Raw genomic sequence first — 23,528 nt, forward strand, 5'->3', positions numbered from 1 at the left:
TCACGTGGTGGCGTTGCTCTCATTCACTCTGGACTTCCTCGCTAGCATCTTTTGCATCTCTGCGTGACGTAACTGTTATGACATCCATCCTCTATACCTCCTTCACCCTCTATTCCTGGTCTTTCTTCATCTGGGTTCTTGGTGTTTCTCAGTGGGAATCAAGGACCCATCCATAAACACTATCAGAGCTGTGTGAAGCTGCTCTCTCTCTCTCACACCGCTATCTTCCACTGCTGCAGACTCATGGGTTAGGGTTAGAGCTAGGGTTAGGGTTAGAGCTAGGGTTAGGGTTAGAGCTAGGGTTAGGGTTAGAGCTAGGGTTAGGGTTAGAGCTAGGGTTGGGGTTAGGGTTAGAGCTAGGGTTAGGGTTAGGGTTAGAGCTAGGGTGAGGGTTAGAGCTAGGGTTAGAGCTAGGGTTAGGGTTAGAGCTAGGGTTAGGGTTAGAGCTAGGGTTAGAGCTAGGGTTAGAGCTAGGGTTAGGGTTAGAGCTAGGGTTGGGGTTAGGGTTAGGGTTAGAGCTAGGGTTAGAGCCAGGGTTAGGGTTAGAGCTAGGGTTAGAGCTAGGGTTAGGGTTAGAGCTAGGGTTAGAGCTAGGGTTAGAGCTAGGGTTAGGGTTAGGGTTAGAGCTAGGGTTAGAGCTAGGGTTAGAGCTAGGGTTAGGGTTGGAGCTAGGGTTGGGGTTAGGGTTTAAGGTCTACCATTGTAAGTACAGTATAATACCAACACTTGCTACACTTTCCTTACAGAAATATTTGTTAAATAATAAAAGCACTGGCTAATGTCCATCTTTACATGAATTAGTCTAAGCAACTAGGGTTGTCGGTAACATGGTGGGGGATGTCAGTGGCACCACGCAGCCTCTGCTCCATCGCTGGCTGCTGATTAGACCACAGCCACATAGCAGCTCTTTAAATACACACTCCCTCTCTCCTTCGCCCCCTCTCTCTTTCTCTCCTTCTCCCCCTCTCTCCCTCTCTCCTAATCCCCTCTCCCTCTCTCCTTCTCCCCCTCTCTCCCTCTCTCCACAGGCTCAATCACTTCGCAGGTTATCAGAGAAGCAGCCTGGCTCCAACCCCAAACAGAGTGCTGCACACAGATAACAGAGGGATAGAGAGAAGGGGGGGGGGGCTTTACAGGCACGGGTTATAGTAGTTAAGAGGGAGAGGAGTGAGGGTGGGGGCACAAGCCCTCAATGTAGTAGTTAAGAAAGGGAGTGGGGGAGAATGAGTGAGGGAGAAGTGAGTGAGAGTGTGAGAGAAAGGCATCCCTCTAATTCCTCAAGAGGGGCTCTTGTATCAAACGTAGTAAGTGTGAGAATAGGAGGAGAAGGCGGGACGGACTGAAGGAGGGACGTACAGAGGTCTGGGCCACTTCTAAAGAGCTGAGATCCAAAAACGCTGAGGCTGGAGTGGTCGACTGCAGTCAGGGAGAGAACATCAGGTGAAAGGACGAAGCACTTCAATCTGAGAAATAGGGGAGGGGGACCGATAAGTATCCCTGACGGACCGACGACCCTGTACAGTGCAGAGAGGAAACAGCAAGCGATTACGTCTACAGGAGGTCAGCATACCACTACTACACGAGCTGGTCAGAACTTCATTAAGAAGAGTGTGAAGGAATCTGAACTGATACAGAGGGAAAAGCCAAAGCCAAAACGCAGGGGAGATTTGAGGAAAGGCAGGAGAGAGAGAACATTTAAAGCTTGTCCACCTGTTTGAATAAGTGGAGAAAGAGATTGTTTCACTGGAACTTCAAGGAGAAGAGAAGAGAGAAGAAGAGAAGGAGAAAGAGAAGAGAGAAGAGAAGGAGAAGAGAAGAGAAGAAGAGAAGGAGAAAGAGAAGAGAAGGAGAAGAAGAGAAAAAGAAGAGAAGAGAGAAGAGAAGAAGAGAAGGAGAAAGAGAAAGAGAAGAAGAGAGAAGAAGAAAAGAGAGAAGAAGAGAAGGAGAAGAGAAGAAGAGAAGGAGAAGAGAAAGAGAAGAGAAGGAGAGAAGGAGAAAGAGAAGAGTGAGGAAGAGAGAGAGGCTCTACCAGGCTGCACATCAATGTGAGTGAGGACGTACAGACCCAGGGAGGGAACTAACTAAAGCATTCCATTTAGACCACAACTACTCCAAAATCTGTGAAAAGCATTCAGAAAATTAGCAGCATTTTAAAATGACAATTCCTGTTAGCATCACTGATAATTAAATGCATAGATAATAACATAGATAACAACATAATAACATTCGGTAATAACATGTGTGCAACTGCCAGGCAAAAGACAATAGAGTTGCTTCAGTATGTTCTAGATTAGAGAATATATTATGAGAATCGTTCAAGGACCAGGTTGAATGTAATTTGGTGTTGTATTAGCAGCCATGAAGCTACAGAGGAAGGTCATTTGAAAATACCATAGGACATGATTTAGCCACTTCTATAGCAGATTAAGATCAATGTCTCCAGAGTTATGAGAAACAATGACGTGTCATTTTTCAAAGAATAACAAGTACATGGGATGTGTAAAACAGATGGAGCGGCCAAGTGTAGGCCTATTTTAAGTCGTGACACAATGAGTGAGCAGGTTTCCCTCTTCCTGGACCCCTGACCTTAAACCTGAACAACACTTTACTAACAATAGGAGACTGACGTAGAACGTAAAGTAAGCACTTATCGAGTCAGTAACAATTTTTTATTTTACCTTTATTTAACCAGGTAGGCTAGTTGAGAACAAGTTCTCATTTGCAACTGCGACCTGGCCAAGATAAAGCGTAGCAATTCGACACATACAACAACACAGAGTTACACATGGAATAAACAAAACATACAGTCAATAATACAGTAGAACAAAAGAAAACAAAAAGTCTATATACAGTGAGTGCAAATGAGGTAAGTTAAGGCAATAAATAGGCCATGGTGGCGAAGTAATTACAATATAGCAATTAAACACTGGAATGGTAGATGTGCAGAAGATGAATGTGCAAGTAGAGATACTGGGGTGCAAAGGAGCAAGATAAATAAATAAATACAGTATGGGGATGAGGTAGGTAGATAGATGGGCTGTTTACAGATGGGCTAAGTACAGGTGCAGTGATCTGTGAGCTGCTCTGACAGCTGGTGCTTAAAGCTAGTGAGGGAGATATGAGTCTCCAGCTCACAGCCCCGCCTTATCTCAGCTCGCTGGTCACCATAGCAGCACCCAGCTGTAGCATGCGCTCCAGCAGGTATATTTCACTGGTCACCCCCAAAGCCAATTCCTCCTTCGGCTGCCTTTCCTTCCAGTTCTCTGCTGCCAATGACTGGAACGAACTGCAAAAATCACTGAAGCTGGAGACTCATATCTCCCTCACTAGCTTTAAGCACCAGCTGTCAGAGCAGCTCACAGATCACTGCACCTGTACATAGCCCATCTGTAAATAGCCCATCCAACTACCTCATCCCCATACTGTTATTTATTTGAGTTATTTTGCTCCTTTGCACCCCAGTATCTCTACTTGCACACTCATCTTTTGCACATCTTTCACTCCAGTGTTTAATTGCTATATTGTAATTATTTCGCCACTATGGCCTATTTATTGCCTTACCTCCCTTATCCTACCTCATTTGCACACACTGTATATAGACTTTTTTATTGTATTATTGACTGTATGTTTGTTTATTCCATGTGTAACTCTGTGTTTGTCACGAGCGGAATGAACCGTTTCAGGAGTGAGTCAAGCGCAGGAGACAGGTCCGTTGGAACAAACTTAATTTAATAATCCAATGGCAAGATCCATATATGGCTGAGAGCATAACAGTCAAAAATGACTTAAACGAAGCTCCGCTCAAAAGGCAGACGGGGCGCAGCCCGGCAACCCTAATGCCTATACAATAAACGTAACACCACACGTAACAAAGAACAATCCCGCACGAATCCTAGCTAAACACAGACAGACTAAATACCCCCCCACTAATGACAAACACAAAACAGGTGCAATCACAAAACAGACATAACTAACAGACACTGAAACACAGATCGGTGGCAGCTAGTAGGCCGGCGACGACGACCGCCGAGCGCCGCTCGACCGAGGAGAGGCGCCACCTTCTGTGGATGTTGTGACAGTGTTGTTGTTTGTGTCGCACTGCTTTGCTTTATCTTGGCCAGGTCGCAGTTGTAAATGAGAACTTGTTATTAACTAGCTTACCTGGTTAATTAAATAAAGGTGAAATAAATAAAATACAAAATAAAAGAGTCAATGTGCGGGGGCACCGGTTAGTCGAGGTAACTGAGGCAATATGTACATGTAGGTAGAGGTAAAGTAACTATGCATGGATAGTATATAGAGAGTAGCAGCAGCGTAAAAATGGTGGGGTTGGGACAATATAAATAGTCAGTAGCAGAGAGAACAGTCTATGACTCGGGTGGCTGGAGTTCTTGGCAATTTTTTGGGCCTTCCTGTAACACCGCCTGGTATAAAGGTCCTGGATGGCAGGAAGCTTGGCCCCAGTGATGTACTGAGCCGTACGCAATACCCTCTGTAATGCCTTGCGGTTGGAGGCCGTGCAGTTGCCATACCAGGCAGTGATGCAACCAGTCAGGATGCTCTCGATGGTGCAGCTGTAGAATGTTTTGAGGATCTGAGGACCCATGCCAAATCTTTTCTGTCTCCTGAGGGGGAATAGGCGTTGTCGTGCAATCTTCAAGCTGCTAGAAGTCTCATGGGTGTGCTTGAATACTACCGAAACGCATTATCTTTCCTATGGCATTATTTGTACCCTGCACCTGTGGAATATTGCTCAATAACACTACTTTTGAAAAAAAAACAGTGTTAAGTCCTGGGCCTTGGCCCCTCTGGTCTGCGGTGCCGAGGTCTGGGGGGTTATTTCTGGAAGGCGGGCTGGCCGCTGACCTCAGTCCATTGTTCAGGCTGGTCAGGGCAACGCTTAGTTAGCATGGGGAGGGGGTGCTATCCTGTCAGCGTTAATGGGATATGTCAGTTAGGAGTTGTAACTTATAGCTGATTCAAGGGAACTTGAAACTTGGTCTATTATCATTTTGTGTGTTGTTGTTTTTTTACCATACTGGAAGAATCAAACAACACCTTTACAGTGTCTTGAACAAAGGGGCATGATGTTACACCATGCTTCTAGGTTCTCTCTTTCTAACGAGACAGGAACTGCAGTCTGTTATCAGCCCAACGATAAACAAATACATTCAGGCATGTGCAGAAGCATACACAAACACACACGCGCGCATGCAAACATCCGTCTCTTACCCTTCCTCTTCATCTTATCCATCATCATCCTCTGTGCACCCTCATCTGGCAATTAGCATTCAGATAACCATCCCGCTCTGACCAATCAGCTTTCAGATAACCATCCTGCACTGATAGAGGATGGGAGAGCGTTTATAGATTGCGCCACGCAGCCGGCCGTCCTCTACCTCTAGCAGATAACTCCTCCAACCGACCTCCCTGTGAACTACCTTTGAAGACGGAGCCTCAGCTATGACGTCTAGGGAGGGATGGGCGACCAAGGGACCATGTTTGAGATAGACAAGAGAGGAAGAGACTTCAAATGTCCTTCCAATGCAAATACAGTGCCCTTCAAAAAGAAAGGAGGACCAAGGCACTCTTCATATAATTGATTAAAATGCCTTTATTAGTATGGCATGTTCAATAGAAACAATGTTTTTAAAAAACCGACGCGTTTCGGCTGCATGGCCTTCATCAGGGTGTACAAAGAAATAATACAATGTTCTCTGTTTAACAGCTTTTCCAATTAACCCTAATTAGAAGGGGGAGTGGTTAAAATTGATTGGACACACCTAGTAAGCAATAGTATACACACTTTAAAGTGAAATGCTGTAGCTATGTTATCATAAAAATGTAACTCCAAACTAGAAGTATCAGAACACTTAGAAAGGTAGTTCTAACCTTAAATATGTCTGGGCGAAGTGTCAAGAATAAGAAAGCAATACATTCCATAGTACACTAGAACACAGCAAAACATGAACAACAAGAGTCTAAACATAGCTGAGGGCAATTGAGCAAAGATATCCACTAGATGACAGCAAATGTACCCATCACAACCCTACAGGAAGGGTGAGAAATCCATATCTTCATTCAAACCCGGGTATTTAGTGGCCTGTAGTTTGTAAATCCAAAAACTTTCCATTTGGTTTAACTGTTTAAGGCGGTCCCCTTTTCTAATAGAGGCCGGGATATGATCAATACCCATAGCTTGTAGGGAGGCAGGGTTGCCATGGTGTAAGGACTTGTAGTGCCTTGCCATGGGGTAGTCTTCATTGTCTTCATATAAGGGCTGGATTACTTGACAGAGAGAACTTGTTGCGAAGGGGAGTGCCTCGTGATGCATCAGAGAGAGTGTATTTTGTTACAAAATACAGCACTGAAGCAGAGAACATTAAAAGAATCATTAAAAATAATTGGGGAATCATCCAAAGTGATACGCTACTACGCCAAGTCTTTCCTGAGCCACCAGTCATAAGCTTTAAGAGATGTCCTACCCTAAAGGACAAATTAGTCCACAGTTATCTTCTGGGTGACTCTCAAAAAACTTGGCTTGGCCACAAACCCAAGGGCTCTTTTAAATGTAACCAGTGCAACCATTGCAGAAATATTGCACAGAAAAAGTATTTCGTTGATACAGCTTCCAAAATGGAGTATTACGTCAAGCATTTCATTAACTGCAAAACCACTCATGTCATCTATAGATTGGAATGTCCACAGTGCAAGGTGTTCTATATTGGACGGACAAAGAGACGCCTTCAAGATCGCCTAGCGGAACACAAGTACGCCATACGGGTAGACAATGAAGACTACCCCATGGCAAGGCACTACAAGTCCTTACACCATGGCAACCCTGCCTCCCTACAAGCTATGGGTATTGATCATATCCCGGCCTCTATTAGAAAAGGGGACCGCCTTAAACAGTTAAACCAAATGGAAAGTTTTTGGATTTACAAACTACAGGCCACTAAATACCCGGGTTTGAATGAAGATATGGATTTCTCACCCTTCCTGTAGGGTTGTGATGGGTACATTTGCTGTCATCTAGTGGATATCTTTGCTCAATTGCCCTCAGCTATGTTTAGACTCTTGTTGTTCATGTTTTGCTGTGTTCTAGTGTACTATGGAATGTATTGCTTTCTTATTCTTGACACTTCGCCCAGACATATTTAAGGTTAGAACTACCTTTCTAAGTGTTCTGATACTTCTAGTTTGGAGTTACATTTTTATGATAACATAGCTACAGCATTTCACTTTAAAGTGTGTATACTATTGCTTACTAGGTGTGTCCAATCAATTTTAACCACTCCCCCTTCTAATTAGGGTTAATTGGAAAAGCTGTTAAACAGAGAACATTGTATTATTTCTTTGTACACCCTGATGAAGGCCATGCAGCCGAAACGCGTCGGTTTTTTAAAAACATTGTTTCTATTGAACATGCCATACTAATAAAGGCATTTTAATCAATTATATGAAGAGTGCCTTGGTCCTCCTTTCTTTTTGAAGACCAACTCAACCCTTTTACCAAAGAGCACCTTCTGTCTACCAACATTTACTATTGTGTACCTTAGTAGCGCTTCCCTTCCTCCTCTTTCTACAAATGCAGTGCCGTTTTAAAATGTGCATACATCCAAAAAACGATGTTGTACAGGCTGGTTCACTCGAGAACGAGAAACAAGGACCGTATTATATACGTAGCTTTGCATTGTGTTGTTTACATCGTATCAACCTGTGCTAACCTCCATCTCTCCCTCCTTAGTTGACCATGAGTGTGAGCGGTACAATGGAGAAGGGGGCCCACCACCAGGCTCTGGAGCTCTCCGAGGAGCTCTCTCCCCTCAACCACCACCACCTCCAGCACTCCAACTCTCTGGCCTCCAGCGCTCCTGTAGGGACCCCCTCCGGTGTGGTGGTGCCCCCCCCGTACTCTGCAGCTGAGAGTGGGGGAGGTGGTAGCGACGCTCCCCTGGAGCTCCGAGGCTCTCTGGACTGCTGGGCGTGCTCGGTGCTGGTGACGGCCCAGAACCTGGTCATCGCTGGGATCAACGCCTGCCTGGCCGGACTGGTGTTCGGACTCATCCTCACCCCCGCCATCGCCATGGTGGTGTTCGGGTTCCTCTGTCATTCTACGGTAAGAAGGGTGTGTGTGTGCATGTGTGTACACAGAGTAAAGGGCATTTGTGCAATACTTAAATTCATCTTCCAAAATTCCGATGTGTCGTTTAAATTTCACATTCATAATTCATCCGTGTCAGCGTGTGCGTGTCAGCGTGTGTGCGTCAGTGTGAGTGGTGTTTGCCAGAACAGTCATAACAATTTACCCTTTCAGAGGTACTCAGGAGTATCTGACTAGATAAGAAACCAGTAATAATATGTTATACAGCAGGCTGACATTTCAGGAGGGACTAACTGTAAATCCTGACTAAACTTTCACCATCCACCACAGGTTTGGAATAGTTTAAATGAGGGTGGAGTTTAGAATAGTGTCACGTCCTGTCACGTCCTGACTATAGTAAGATGTTATTTTCTAGGGTAGAGTAGGTCAGGGCGTGACGGGGTGTTTTGTATTTCTATGTTCACGTTCTAGTTTTGTATTTCTATGTTGGTTTTGTTTTGGATGATCTCCAATTAGAGGCAGCTGGTCCTCATTGTCTCTAATTGGAGATCATACTTAAGTAGGGTTTTTTTTCCCACCTGTGTTTGTGGGAGATTAGTTTTGAGTAGTGTTTGTTTCTCCTCTACGTCACGGTTAGTTGTTTTTTTGTCATTCAAGTTTATTTATGTATTCCATAGTTTCACAGTATAAATCAAATGTGGAACGACACACACGCTGCACTTTGGTCCGCTCATTCCTACGACAACCGTGACAAATAGTTCAAATGAGGGTGGAGTTTGGAATAGTTTAAATGAGGGTGGAGTTTGGAATAGTTTAAATGAGGGTGGAGTTTGGCTCTTTGTGATGTGTTTCACAAGCAGATGTTTAAGAACAGGGGCTACATCCCAAATGGAACCCCTCACACTCACTTATAGTGCACTGCTTTTAACCATGTGGGGCCCATAGAGTTCTGGTCAAAAGTAGTGCACTATATAGGGAATAGGGTTCCAGTCAGGTTTTAGAATCAGACTGAACAGGTTAGGACTCAGGAGTCAGGGGAGAGTGAAGTCAGTGGTGGGAACTTTCAAGAAGAGAGGGAGGTAGGGATTAGCCAGCCTGGCTGGTCCCAGATCTAGGTGTATTTTAGCCTACTCTTACAAGCTGTCCAAGAAACCTTTAAACACACACATGCACAGATCCACCGACAGAATAAGCAAAAATGTCGTGTGAAATACATTTAGCACACTTGTGCTCACACACACAGACGCACGCACGCAAGACCCTGTAGAGGTGGGAGGGTGCACGCACGCTCTAACACACACACACACCTTTGACCCCCATAAATCCCACTAGTTTTAGTTTCCCACCCAGCCACCCCTACAGGTCACAGTAGGTCAGAGTTTGAATGGGAAGAAGGGCCACAGCACTACTGGTCTGACCACCTTACTAATGATCAGGGTATGCAAGCATGGGTGTGTGTTCAAAGAGACATGTTACAGGATTCCCCCCTGACCAATTAGAAACCTTGTGGCACCAGATTAAGACGGGATTAGGCTGGAGGGAGAGAGAGAGAGAGAGAGGAATGAAACAAAGGAGAGAGGGGGATGAAAAAGTTACCCTGAGCACACAGTTTGCTGTCACAAACTCTGAAAAAGATAGAGGATCTTCGCTAACCAGCTGCAAGAACTTGAAATGGACAGTTGCATGATTTCAGAGCCAGATACCCAACACACACCCAACTCACAACCACATGCCTTCAATAAGAATGAATATAAACAATATTAAGTTTGGGACATAAAATCCCTGATAAGGCCTCAGAAAGCGGAAACTAACAGACATTAACGTGTAGTGTTATCTGTGTTCACCTCCCAACCTCCCTCAACACTTTATGTGCCTCTCCTATTCCTATTTCTCTCCTTTCCTCTCCTTTCCTCTCCTTTCCTCTCCTTTCCCTCTCCTCTCCCTCCCCTCTCCCTCCTATAACTATCCTCTCCTTTCATCTCCCTCTACTCTCATTCTCCCTGTCCCTCTCCTCTCTTATACCTCTCCTCTCTCCTTCTGTTCACCTCCCAACCTCCTGCACCACTCTTGGTGCCTTGCTATCGCTCCCCCCTCCACTCTCTCATTCTGTTCTTACCAGATGGAGTTAAGGAAGGATAATTCAGCCCCTCCATTTTCCCTGTCCATACCTCACACATTCTCTGTCCCCCCCCCTTCACCCTTTTCTCCCTCACACCAACAGCATCACACACCACATCAACAGATGGCCATTTTAAATGTAAAGTACCATAGGTATTATTGTGATACACAGCCGTGATATAAGAATGGCAATTTAATCTATGGAAGGGCTCTTCGTTCTTTGTGGGGTCAGTATGTGTCTGTAAGAACAAAACAGATTGGGTTTGTGAGTGTTGCTCAATCTGTGTGTGTGTGTGTGTGTGTGTGTGTGTGTGTGTGTGTCAGAGTGCTGTCTGCTCTGTGTCTATCCTCACCTCAGACACACACTACCAGGGGCACATCATCGTCTCCTTGCATTCCTCCTTGATTCCTCCGTCCTTCACTCGTCCTGAAACCAACCATCTCCATCTGTCTGAGAAGACACCAACAGAAAGCCTCATTAGCTTTAGCTTGTTAGAAACGGCCTTGTTATGGCAACGTGTGAGATCAATGCATTTCTGTTGCATTTACATTGCATTATTAATGTCATTTTACAGTCACTGAGGGACATTGTCAATCTCTTCGTTTTGAGTGCAACATTCTTACGATCATGTGAAAATCAGTAACACAAACAATCAGGGGGAAAAAACGACCTGTGTCCCTCTCCCCAGGTGCGCCCTCATGGGACGTCCCGCTACTGCGCGGACCTGCTGAATGACGGTGGCTGCGTGGCCCTCCTGGTTGTGGGTTTCCTCCTGGTCACACCCCTCCTGGTCCTTGCTCTGGCCGCCTACTGCCGCCTGGCCCGCCACCTCCAGCTGGGGCTCTGCTTTATACCATACTCCAGGGCCATCTACAAGAACCTGCCCGCCACACAGCACCCTGGCCTGGGAGGGGGCTGCTGTGGAGGCAGTGGCGCTGGAGGGGAGGGGGGAGGGAAGGGTAAGGTCTGGGTGTGAGGGGGAGAGGGTGGGAAGAGGGAGCGACGTAAAGGAAGGTAGTGTCAAGATCTATGTATAAGGGGAGGGAGCGAGGATGAGCGAGAGAGACACGGAAAGAGGAAGAAAGAGAGGGAGAGAGGAAGAAAGGGCGAGGAGGAGAAGGGAGCGCGTGGAGGGAAAGGGAGAGCCAAGATGAGGCGGGAGACAGGATGAAAGGAGGGAAGAATGGCGTTAGAGAAGGGAGGAGGAGGAGGAGGAGGAAGAGAAGAACAACCACAGCAGCCAAAGTTTAAAGAACAAAGTAATCCATTCCTCTGGAGTTCAACCCAAGTAACCTCCTTCACACTACCACGTTTTATACAACCAATTTCATGTAAAAGTTACCTGTCAACATGTCTGGTTTACTGTGAGAAAATGTTATAGCAGACCAAAAAGGAGCAGGATTTTTGACACTGTTCTAGAGTTAGAGGGCAAGATGGGAGAACAAGTAATCAACAGCAAACCTCTCAACCACAAGGCAGGCAAAATGTTGTTTCTCCAGTGGAACACTGGACATTGTATTAAAGGACATAATATCACTGCCATGTGCTGACATCAAATATATTATTAACATTGATTCAACACAGTATATTTAAGCATTTATCCACCATGTAGGACCTTCAGTAGAGTTTCGTACATTTAGTTGACTATGGTTTATGACTGCTACTGTTTCTTGTGTATTTCCTTTTTTCAAATATAGTCTATTTGGAATCAGTTTGAGTCTGTTTCATTTTTTAAAAATTATTAGTATTTTTAACCTTTATTTAACTAGGCAAGTCAGTTAAGAACAAATTCTTATTTACTATGACGACCTATCAAAAGGCAAAATGTCTCCTGCGGGGACGGGGATTCAAAATAAAAATAAATTAAATAAAAATATAGGACAAGAGAGACAACAAAACGCTACATAAAGAGAGACCTAAGACAACAGCATAGCATGGTAGCAACACATGGTAGCAGCACGAAACAGGGTACAAACATTATACAAATTGTAAAAATAAGAAATTGTTCTTAACTGACTTTCCTAGTTAACTAAAAAAAACAGCCAGAGTGCCATGGCTGAGCCTCGCCATGGGTGAACCACCTTCTTGATCATGGTATCTTCCCTGCCAGTGATGCAACACCGTGAATATGATCAAAACGTCAGCGGCTACTCGTATTTTAAACAAAATGCTAAAATTTGATTAACCATTTGATTAACTTTTTTTTTTTAAAGATGGTTGTTTGAACCCCCTCACACAAAAACATGTTTAAAAAAATGGGTCACAAAAAAAAAACACATATTAAATTATATTATGGCCTGTTCATAAAAGCCCCAAATAAAAGTGTATATTCATTGTAGCCAAATAATACATATTAATTTCCCACTGAGTTGACATCACAAAACACACCGTCTTTACTTCACTTGGGAATTTAGAGGGTCTCTAATGACCTACCCCCACACACAGGTTTTCATCTCTCGTTTGCAAACACCAGGGTGTTCATTGCGCAAGTCTGGAATCAGGCGCAGCAATCAGCTTGTTACAAAATTATCTTTCCTCGCTGGATATATTGTTTTTTTCGTCGCATGCAGTGCTGTTGACCCTCTCCAACAATTATGGAACTATTTACATGGCTTTTTTTTAATAAATATGCGTATAAGATACGACAGAAGATTATGCCGTGGAGTTGTTTTGTTTGTTGAAGGGTTTCAAATGAGAACCTTGAAAGTTCATGGCCATTGACGGGGGTCTGCATCACTGATTCCACCACAACACACAAACCAATTAAGTAGGGCCTAGCCTTTGGTATTTAAAGTGCATGAGACTGAAGTTTACTTCGTGACTGAGTATGGTTGGCCTACATTCTGAAATACAATGTTTGGTAATGTTTATCATTTGTAAAGCCAGGACACAATACCCCTCCCCTAGTCGAACTGTACAGCCAAATGCACCATATTTGCAGTTTGGCCTGCAGTAAGTTTAGGAGAGCAACTTCGAGAAAGCACCATGCTAGAAATAAGGGGGACGGTAACTTGCAATGTGTTAACTGATTTTCGTCATTGCCTCTGAATTAAAAACATGTGAGATCCAAATGGTTCTACCTAAATAAGTAGGTAGAACTGCACAATTGAACTGGAGTCATCTATGAATGTCCATTTGGTGGCGACAGAGATCCATTTAGAAAACAAATTAACTACGTGTTGGGAAAAACAAGCTATACGGTCTGATTTGTGGAGATGATAGTATCGCTTGAAAATCACAATGATCATGACACGCCAGCAGTCAACGTTCACAGACTCAACCCAGACGATGGAACTCTGTCGCCACCAAGTGGACATTCCTAGATAACTCCAGTTCAATTGTGGAGCAGTTCTACCCATCTAGGTACACCCATTTGGATAATTGGCTATGCAAACTCATTATTTTATACTAAAATAATTGCTCAGAAAGACATTTTGTTTGACAAAAATAAATACATCTAAAAAATGGGTGTCAAATTATTGGCACCCCTAATGATTCTTATAAGTAAAATCAAACAACATTTAACCTGCATTAACATTCTACTTTTAATTAATCTCAGTTTTAGGAACTGTGTTGTGGACTTTCATGGCTTCCTGTTTTCACTGGGGTATAAAAATGAGGTAACATTTTATTATTCATCACCATTGGGAAAGACAAAGAACTCCCAAATGAAGAGGCAAAATGGTTGTTGCCTTTCATAACTCAGGCAATGGGTACAAAAAAAATATCAAAAAAATAACTAAATATATCACTTTTAGGGCAACAATTGAAGTTTTAAAAACTCTGGAACAGTGGTAAACTTGCCTGGTAGAGGACCCAAATAAAACATTTAAAGTATTCGGACTTGAACCCCATTGAGAATCTGTGGTTTGAGTTGAAAAGGGCAGTCCATACGCGCAGACCGATTGCTATCAAGGATCTGGAATGAATGGACTAAGATTCCTCCCAACGTGTACTTCAATCTCATAAAACATTATAGAAAAGGGCTTTTTAGATTTTTTTTTGTTCATTCCTTGTAAAAAAAATTTTTTTAAAGTTTTATCACGGCGCAATTGTATTAGTATAAAATTGTGTTTTTTTAGCATACAATATAGCTCAGTATTTGTAGTATTTATTTTATAAAGTCTCTTTAAAAAGAAAATCAAAGGTGGCAATCATTTTGGATGAAGCAGTTCTGATATTATTGCAGCTTGAAGTAAGGGTTTAATGGTTGACCATTTTTATTACTGGGGAACCACATGTACTTCCTCCACTGTATTTGTCTTCCACTCCCAGGATGCGTTGAGATTTCAAAAACATATCTCTCAAAAATGAAATCGAACAGAGCCGCTAGTCCGTGTAGCAGTGTTTTATTTGTTAATTGTTTAAAAATAACATTCCACTACCTGTACTCGACACGGAGTAGGCTACAATGACTGGAATGTTAGCTTAAAAGACTGGTACCCAGGCTAAACTGGCACCAGTTTGGCAAGAAAATACAACAAATCAAACACATTTTATTCGACACATGCTTCGTAAACAGCAGGTGATGACTAACAGTGAAAGGCGTACTTATACAGAGAAAGAAATAGAGAATTAATATAAAAGTAATAATAAACGCAATGAGAGACGATAACATGGCTATATACACGGGGTACCAGTACCGAGTCCATGTGCAGGGGTACCAGGTAATTGAGGTAGATATGTACATATAACTAGGAATAAAGTGTCTAGGCAGGATAGACAATAAACAGTAGCAGCAGCGTGTGACGAGTCACAAAAGTTAGTGCAGAAATGGTCAGTGCGGATAGTCCAGGTAGCTATTTGGCAGAGGGACGTTGAGGCGGACACTCCATCTGCTGCTCTCTCTCCCCGCTGAGACTGACCATCAGATGCAGGCACCTTCAGCCCAGTAAAATACAATTAAAAAGCGAATTATTTAAATGTGTGCTCACTCGGCTGTGCCTCACAAGTAATACAACGGATCTATTACCAGTGTGATCATATAGCTTACCTCAAATTCAACACAATGCAACATACCTAAACCAAACAAACTATTTTGTAGGCAGAACGCATTAGAGTAGGGTTCTATTGCATTGACACGCACGGCTCAGCCCGTACTCAATACATACCGGTGCGGCATGAACAGAGCTGCAGTAGGCCTATATGCAACTAGACCATTGCCATATATGAATCTGGGCCATTTACTTTGAACTGGACTGTTTACAGCATGAGCGAGCGTGAGTCGATGAGCTTGTTTTGAGATCAAAGCGAGAGCTGCATGTAGACGTGTGCACATTTTTGATAATCTCCTTTGCTAGTTAGTGAGTTATTAGCCTAGTTATAGATCATTTGTAGTCAGCAACAGGGGAGTGATTGCTTCCTACAAGAGCACAAACCATGTACATTTCTAGACATATTTCAAAAGCGGTTCGGTTAAAGTGCTTTTTTTGTCTTAAAGGGGTAGGGTTGTATTTTGAGACAGGCTTGAATGAGCTAAATAGCCAATAGGCAGAGGGTAGCATAATGTGTCTGATTCTCTGCAATAATGGTATGGGAATAATAATGTATTTTGTAAAGTTATTTGTTGCATCAAACAATACATTTTTAGTCACCTCCTTTTCTGAAGGATAAGTGGATAAACAGGTTCTTGTCAAGCCCTGCATGTTTGTTTTCCTTCTCATGGAATGTAGGCCAACATTGAACACCACCCATTGGCTGCTACTGTAGGCTGAATGATAGAACAGCTATTTCCATGTTAAAACGTTATGGGATGCATTTTCTCCGTTGTTTTCAATGGGAGGCCTCTCTTGTAGGCCTACATTATGATAGCCACAGTAGCCTACTTAGCCACTGTTAAAACTGTAAGTTAAAGCGCGCTGGAAGTTGCACAGAATTTTCACAACATTCAAGTTTGCAACCCATCCTCTGTGGCATCCAGGTCATGTCAACCAGCATGCAAGATTTGGATCTGGGTGCTGAGATGTAAACAAACAAATCAACGTTGACTCCATATAATTAGAATAAAGTCGATTATTGATTAATTAGACAACATTCTAATTCTATGGTTGACTGACTTGTTTCTGCACAAAAGTAATAATGTTAGGGTCACAATTAGAATAATATATTTCTATTTTCAGGGTAATATGAAAACAAACCACACACATGCCACTAACAAGGTATCATTACCGGAGTACAGTCTGATGACCCGACACGATGCGTAAGCCTAACAGATTAAAGTTGTAAAGAAAGTTTCTTAAACATAAAGGCCAGCTTAGTGAAATTCAGGGTACAATTATTAAATCAATGGGTAAATCAGTGGTTGTTTGAAGATCATGCTGAGATTAGCTCCTGGTTGGACATACAGGAAGAGGTTTACACACACACACAGGTGCTGTGCATGATCACGTTGTGCACCTTTATTCACACGGCACGCTTCCTATTGTCGACTCATGATATACATCCCTTTACTTTAACTCATGGGGAATTACTGTATTTTGTCAGTGATGCATAAAATATCAAACATTAACAATGGTTACAATATATTAATAATAGCTCTTCCTGCATCGCAAGAATCTGAGGTAGCCTTTTCAAAAAGTGATTTTTGAATGCATGTATCATTTTTTTTTCTTCTTCTGTTTTTATATTTTCAGGGTTACGCCAGCGGGACTCTCAGACTCTCAAACATGCCACAGCCTGTTCCAGATGACATACCTGGACTAAAGTACTTACTACAGCTTCACACAACTGCCTATCTGCCAGGAACATTCCCTTTTGGGATTAAAGCATATTGTCTACTTTTGATACTGTGTTCAAATCAAGCCACAATATGCCATATGAATCATAGTCGATGTAATTCTTAAATAATTCAAAACCTCTTGTCATAGTTGTACCTCTTGCGTCGTTCCATGTGTTGGCTGCCCACTGCCAGTTTGTTCAATTATTAAATTGTTTGACTTTTATATGAATTATTGACAACAATGAGAGAGGGAACTTCTGTATCGAGACTTTCCATGGAAACATCATACAGTACGTCATCTGAGGGTTCCTCGGAGTTGGTTAAGTTATTTTCCATTCTTTATTTCCTTTTAGCAAACATTTCTTTCACATTATCTTTTGTATCTTCTTTAGTTTAATCCGATAAGTCAGAATAGTAAAAATAAGCAATAAACCATATTATTTTTTATTAAATCTTTTTGTCATGAAGTTTTCATGATCTGGGTATTGGTAATTCAATACTGGCCAACAGTTCATGAAGAAGGCAGACAACTGAACGGTTCTCCTCCAGTACTAAAATCTTAACCCAATTTAACACAGAGTTACACCATGGAAAACAACAACAAATGAACTATAAGAACGATCCCTTGATAAAGCACCAAATCTGTAGGGGAGAGTGGGGTATGTTGAGCCACCCCTTGTTTCTAGGAAACCCTACACATATTAATGACCAAATATTTAGGAATAGGTAATAATTTCATGGAGTCTGTAAAGGAAGAAACCACATGGGGGAAAAGTGGTAAGTTAGGCAAAAAAAAAAAAACTGGATTTTCACAAATTCAAATGAATTTGTGTTATAGGTTTCCTGAAAGTGAATCCTTGTAGCTGTGTGGGCTAAGGTGCTTTGAGGTAAGTTGAGCCAATGGCCTCCATACCCCCAAACAAATGATTACGTTTTGTCAATTTAATGCATAGTATTTTTGCAATGTGTGATGCATGTGAACTTCAAATAGCGCATTTCTATTGCTACAGAGCAGACCTCATCATGCCTCGTGTATACAAACATAAAACAAGCAGGGGTCTGCCCCCCTTGAGGTTCTTGAGAGAGCAGCCAATGAAGTGAGAGAAGGAAAGAAGTCCATTTGAGCACCGGCAAGGGATTAAGAAAGTAGGACATGACACTGGAGAGGTACATTGACATGTACATGTGCGAGAGGCTATGATCGAGTAGCAAAGTCACACAAGGTCTTATCTGATGACAGTCTGAGAGGGGAAGGAGGGCTATAGAGAGAGGAGGTCGAGCGGAAGATAGGAGAGGAGACAGAAAGAGGAGGAGATAGGAGAGCAAGAGAGAACTTTCATTAGTTCCGTTAGACACCACCCTCAGCGGGGCCGGAGGAAACTGGAAGCCTCCGGTTTTCAGTTGAAAAGCAGAGAAGAGGTGAAGCCGCTCAGGCATTTATTTTACGCCTGCTACGTTAGGTTACTTAGATACAGACACCCAGAACTACCAGGATTGTGTGTCAGGGGTAGGTCAGAGGTCACAGTGAACCCTGTGGTGACGGTAAGAGCTACAGCTGGAAAAACTGACTGTCTGGGGCAGGAGTGAGTTGCTTTCATGTAGTAATCGAGCAAGATCCGGTTAAGCAATCTTTTTTTTAGCCATCGAGTGGCTTTGTGGTAATTGTTACCTAACTTTCCAGGTAAACACCCTTACTAGCACTATAAGGGGATAAATATAGATTATGTGTTCTCCAGACAAAAACAAGCAGAGAGAGAGAGACCACTGTGTGCATGATAGACTAATAGGGGGGAATACTGCGCATACTTCAGCTGTAACCAGAGAGAGAGATGGGCTCACTAGGGGTGCCGAAACCCAAAACGACCCCTGGAAAAGCCTGCGAGCAAGGCTACGTTCCAATGTCTACTTACTAGGTGAACACATGGGATATATGTCCATTGTAGTGGTATGGAACTGGAACACAGCGAAACACTCCTGGCGCCGACAGAGATGGTCGCCTCGCTTCAGGTCCTTAGGAAACTATGCAGTAATTTAATTTTTTTAATGTATTATTTCTTATATTGTTACCCCAGAAAATCTCAAGTGTTATTACATACAGCTGGGAAGAACTATTGGATATAAAAATGACGTCAACTTACCAACATTACGACCAGGAATATGACTTTCCCGAAGCAGATCCTTTGTTCTGACCTCCACCCTGGACATGGGATCTAATCCCAGAAGCCGACCCAAAACAACGTGGTCGCCGCAGGAGAGGCAGGCAAGACAACAAGATGGACAAAATTAGGGCACGAGTTGCCTTCCAGAGAGACATCAGAGATTGTAACATTCTCTGTTTTACGGAAACATGGCTCACTCGGGATATGTTGTCAGAGTCGGTACAGTCACCCGGTTTCTTCACACATCGCGGCGACAGAAACAAACATCTCTCTGGTAAGAAGAAGGGCGGGGTGTATGCCTTATGATTAACAACGCATGGTGTAATCATAACAACATACAGGAACTCAAGTCCTTTTGTTCACCTGACCTAGAATTCCTTACAATCAAATTCCGACCGCATTATCTCGCAAGAGAATTCTCTTCGATTATAGTCACAGCCGTATATATCCCCCCCAAGCAGATACCTCGACGGCCCTGAAAGAACTTCACTGGATTCTATGTAAACTGGAAACCATATATCCTGAGGCTGCATTTATTGTAGCTGGGGATTTTAACAAAGCTAATCTGAGAACAAGGCTTCCCAAATTCTATCAGCATATCGAATGCGCGACACAAGCTGGTAGCATTCTGGACCATTGCTACTCTAACTTCCGCAATGCATACAAAGCCTTCCCCTGCCCTCCCTTCGGCAAATCTGACCATGACTCTATTTTGTTGCTCCCATCCTATAGGCAGAAACTAAAACAGGAAACGCCCGTGCTCAGGTCTATCCAATGCTGGTCTGACCAATCGGATTCCACGCTTCAAGATTGCTTCGATCACGTGGACAGGGATATGTTCCGGGTAGCCTCAGACAATAACATGGACATATACGTTACCTCGGTGAGTGAGTTTATTAGCAAGTGCAGCGGTGATGTTGTACCCACTGTGACTATTAAAACCTTCCCTAACCAGAAACCGTGGATTGATGGCAGCATTCACATAGCACTGAAAGCACGAACCACCGCTATTAATCATGGCAAGGCGACTGGAAAAATGACTGAGTACAAACAGTGTAGTTATTCCCTCCGCAAGGCAATCAAACAAGCAAAGCGTCAGTATAGAGACAAAGTAGAGTCACAATTCAACAGCTCAAACACGAGACGTATGTGGCAGGGTCTACAGTCAATCACGGATTACAAAAAGAAAACCAGCCCTGTCGCGGACATCAACGTCTTGCTCCCAGACAAATTAAACAACTTCTTTGCTCGCTTTGAAGACAATACAGAGCCACCGACACGGCCCGCTACCAAAGCCTGTGGGCTCTCCTTCTCCGTGGACAACGTGAGTAAAACATTTAAACGTGTTAATCCTCGCAAGGCTGCCGGTCCAGACGGCATGCCTAGCCGCGTCCTCAGAGCATGCGCAGACCAGCTGGCTGGAGTGTTTACGGACATATTCAATCAATCCCTATCCCAGTCTGCTGTCTGCACCTGCTTCAAGATGGCCAACATTGTTCCTGTTCCCAAGAAAGCTGAATGACTATCGCCCCGTAGCACTCACTTTTGTCATCATGAAGTGCTTTGAGAGACTAGTCAAGGATCATATCACCTCCACCCTACCCGATACCCTAGACCAACTCCAATTTGCTTACCACCCCAATAGGTCCACAGACGATGCAATCGCCATCACACTGCACACTGTCCTATCCCATCTGGACAAGAGGAATACCTATGTAAGAAAGAATGCTGTTCATTGACTACAGCTCAGCATTTAACACCATAGTACCCTCCAAACTCGTCATTAAGCTCGAAACCCTGGGTCTCAACCCCGCCCTGTGCAACTGGGTCCTGGACTTCCTGACGGGTCGCCCCCAGGTGGTGAAGGTAGGAAACATCTCCACCCCGCTGATCCTCAACTCTGGGGCCCCACAAGGGTGCGTTCTCAGCCCTCTCTTGTACTCCCTGTTCACCCATGACTGCGTGGCCATGCATGCCTCCAACTCAATCATCAAGTTTGCAGACGACACTACAGTGGTAAGCTTGATTACCAACAACAACGAGACGGCCTACAGGGAGGAGGTGAGGGCCCTCAGAGTGTGGTGTCAGGAAAAAAACCTCTCACTCAACGTCAATAAAACAAAGGACATGATTGTGATTGTGGACTTCAGGAAACAGCAGAGGGAGCACCCCCCCACCCCCCCATCCACATCGACGGGACAGTAGTGGAGAAGGTGGAAAGATTTAAGTTCCTTGGCGTACACATCACGGACAAAATGAAATGGTCCACCCACACAGACAGTGTGGTGTTGAAGGCGCAACAGCGCCTCTTCAACCTCAGGAGGCTGAAGAATTTGGCTTGTCACCTGAAAACACTCACAAACTTTTACAGATGCACAATCGAGAGCATCTTATCGGGCTGTATCACCGCCTGGTACGGCAACTGCACCGCCCTCAACCGCAAGGCTGAGGGCGGTGATGCGTCTGCACAACGCATCACCAGGGGAAAACTACCTGCCCTCCAGGACACTTACAGAACCCAGAAAGGCCAAAAAGATCATCAAGGACAACAACCACCCAAGCCACTGCCTGTTCACCCCGCTATCATCCAGAAGGCGAGGTCAGTACAGGTGCATTAAAGCTTGGACCGAGAGACTGAAAAACAGCTTCTATCTCAAGGCCATCAGACTGTTAAACAGCCATCACTAACATAGAGGCTGCTGCCAATATACAGACTCAAATCTTTGGTCACTTTAATAAATGGATTTAATAAAGGTATCTAGTCACTTTAAATAACTGCACTTTTTAATAATGTTTACATATCCTACATTACTCATCTCATATGTGTATGTACTGTATTCTACACCATCTACTGCATCTTGCCTATGCTGCACAACCATCAATTTATATGTACATATTTGTATTCATCCCTTTACATTTGTATGTTTAAGGTAGTCGTTGAATTTGTTAGATATAACTGCACCGTCAGAACTAGAAGCATAAGCATTTCGCTACACGCGCATTAACATCTGCTAACCATGTGTATGTGACCAATAAAATTTGATTTGATTTGGGTGGCTGAGGTCCCAGGTAGCCCTCTCCTACTGAAGACATAAATCAATGGGGGGCTCCTATGTCAGGTAGCTGGATTATATAATAAGATGCATGACTGTGGGGAAGAAAGTGATGGAAGGAAATGGAAAAACAGAGCTGGAGGGGGTACAGAGAGGAAAAGAACAAGATGGAAGGAAAGGGGCATTCTTTGACTGCCACTTCTCATGCGACTCACACACAAACTGAATGAGAGAGAGAGAGAGAGAGAGAGAGAGAGAAACGGACAAACAATTAGGCATTGACCAGTGTGGTAAGTGGATTGTGAAGACGAGACTTCTTGCTGTGAACTCATTATTTCGCATTGAACCCCTTCTTTCCCAAAAACCTCCCCCCACTCCCCTTCCCACTCCCTCCACGGGATGCTGACTCCCTCACTGGCCCTAGGAAGTAGACACCCACTGGGCAAAAACTGATTGAATCAATGTTGTTTCCACTTCATTTCAACCATTTTTTTTGGGGGGGGGGTTGCAAAAAGTCATCAACGTAAGGGAATGTTGTATTTTCTTCACCGAACTTTTCACCTAAATCCAATGACATGGTGAAATTGTTTGTTGATTTCACGTTGAATTAAATCAAAACTAGACTTTTTAAACGATGTCTGTGCCCAGTGGATAGAGACATGAAGGAACAGAGCAGAACCCATTATTTAGCAGGTCTACTGAACCCCTTGCCCCAAAACATCCCCCCCTTTCCTATAAACATCCCCCCTACTCCCCTTCCCACTCCCCTCACAGTACACAGACTCCCCCATTGACCCTTCGAAGCAGACGAGAACACAGACGGACATAAAGGAGCAGAACAGAACTGGTTTCGACTGGTCACAACCAACCGCCTACTACACAAACACAACATATAATAACTGAGCTATGTAGTTAGCTGCACATATCAAATATCCTTGATCAAACTAGCAGACACAAAGGGAGAAGATTGCTACCGATCCTTATTCTTTTGACTCTTTTTTTGTTGTTGACATAATTCCATCTTTTCAGTTTCTTTGTCCCTCCTTTTTTATCTTTCCTTGCCTCTATATTGATCCTCCTTTCAACTTTTTCTCTTTCTGCTTCCTTCCTTTCCTCCTACTTCACTTTTCTCTAAGGCAGTGGTTCCCAATCTTTTTATAGTCCCGTCCCGTATCAAACGTTCAACCTCCAGCTGCGTACTGCACCAGGGTCAGCGCACTCTCAAATGATGTTTTTTGCCATCATTGTAAGCCTGCCACACACACACTATACAATACATTTATTAAACATAAGAATGAGTGTGAGTTTTTGTCACAACCAGGCTCGTGGAAAGTGACAAAGAGCTCTTATCGGACCAGGGAACAAATAATAATAA

At 43.6% G+C, this 23,528-nt stretch overlaps 1 protein-coding gene and 1 non-coding gene across 3 annotated transcripts; one reads left to right on the forward strand and one right to left on the reverse strand.

The window, feature by feature from the left end:
- The first annotated feature begins 1,960 nt into the window (after positions 1-1,960).
- Positions 1,961-11,934, forward strand: LOC115198374 (transmembrane protein 88). 2 transcript variants are annotated; one of them, XM_029760276.1, is made up of 3 exons: positions 1,961-2,045; positions 7,748-8,119; positions 10,912-11,934. In XM_029760276.1, exons 2-3 carry the CDS (start codon positions 7,754-7,756, stop codon positions 11,197-11,199), a joined length of 654 nt encoding a protein of 217 aa, XP_029616136.1. In that variant the 5' UTR covers positions 1,961-2,045; positions 7,748-7,753; the 3' UTR covers positions 11,200-11,934. The 2 variants fall into 2 exon arrangements, with proteins under 2 accessions (XP_029616136.1, XP_029616137.1); XM_029760277.1 differs by lacking the exon at positions 1,961-2,045 and adding an exon at positions 7,539-7,608.
- A 236-nt stretch (positions 11,935-12,170) lies between these two features.
- LOC115199283 (U1 spliceosomal RNA) lies at positions 12,171-12,341 on the reverse strand. Its single transcript, XR_003879377.1, has one exon. It is a non-coding gene; the product is annotated as a U1 spliceosomal RNA (small nuclear RNA).
- Positions 12,342-23,528: the final 11,187 nt, after the last annotated feature.

The sequence above is a fragment of the Salmo trutta genome, chromosome 8 (assembly GCF_901001165.1).
Source record: "Salmo trutta chromosome 8, fSalTru1.1, whole genome shotgun sequence".
Lineage (NCBI taxonomy): Eukaryota > Metazoa > Chordata > Actinopteri > Salmoniformes > Salmonidae > Salmo > Salmo trutta.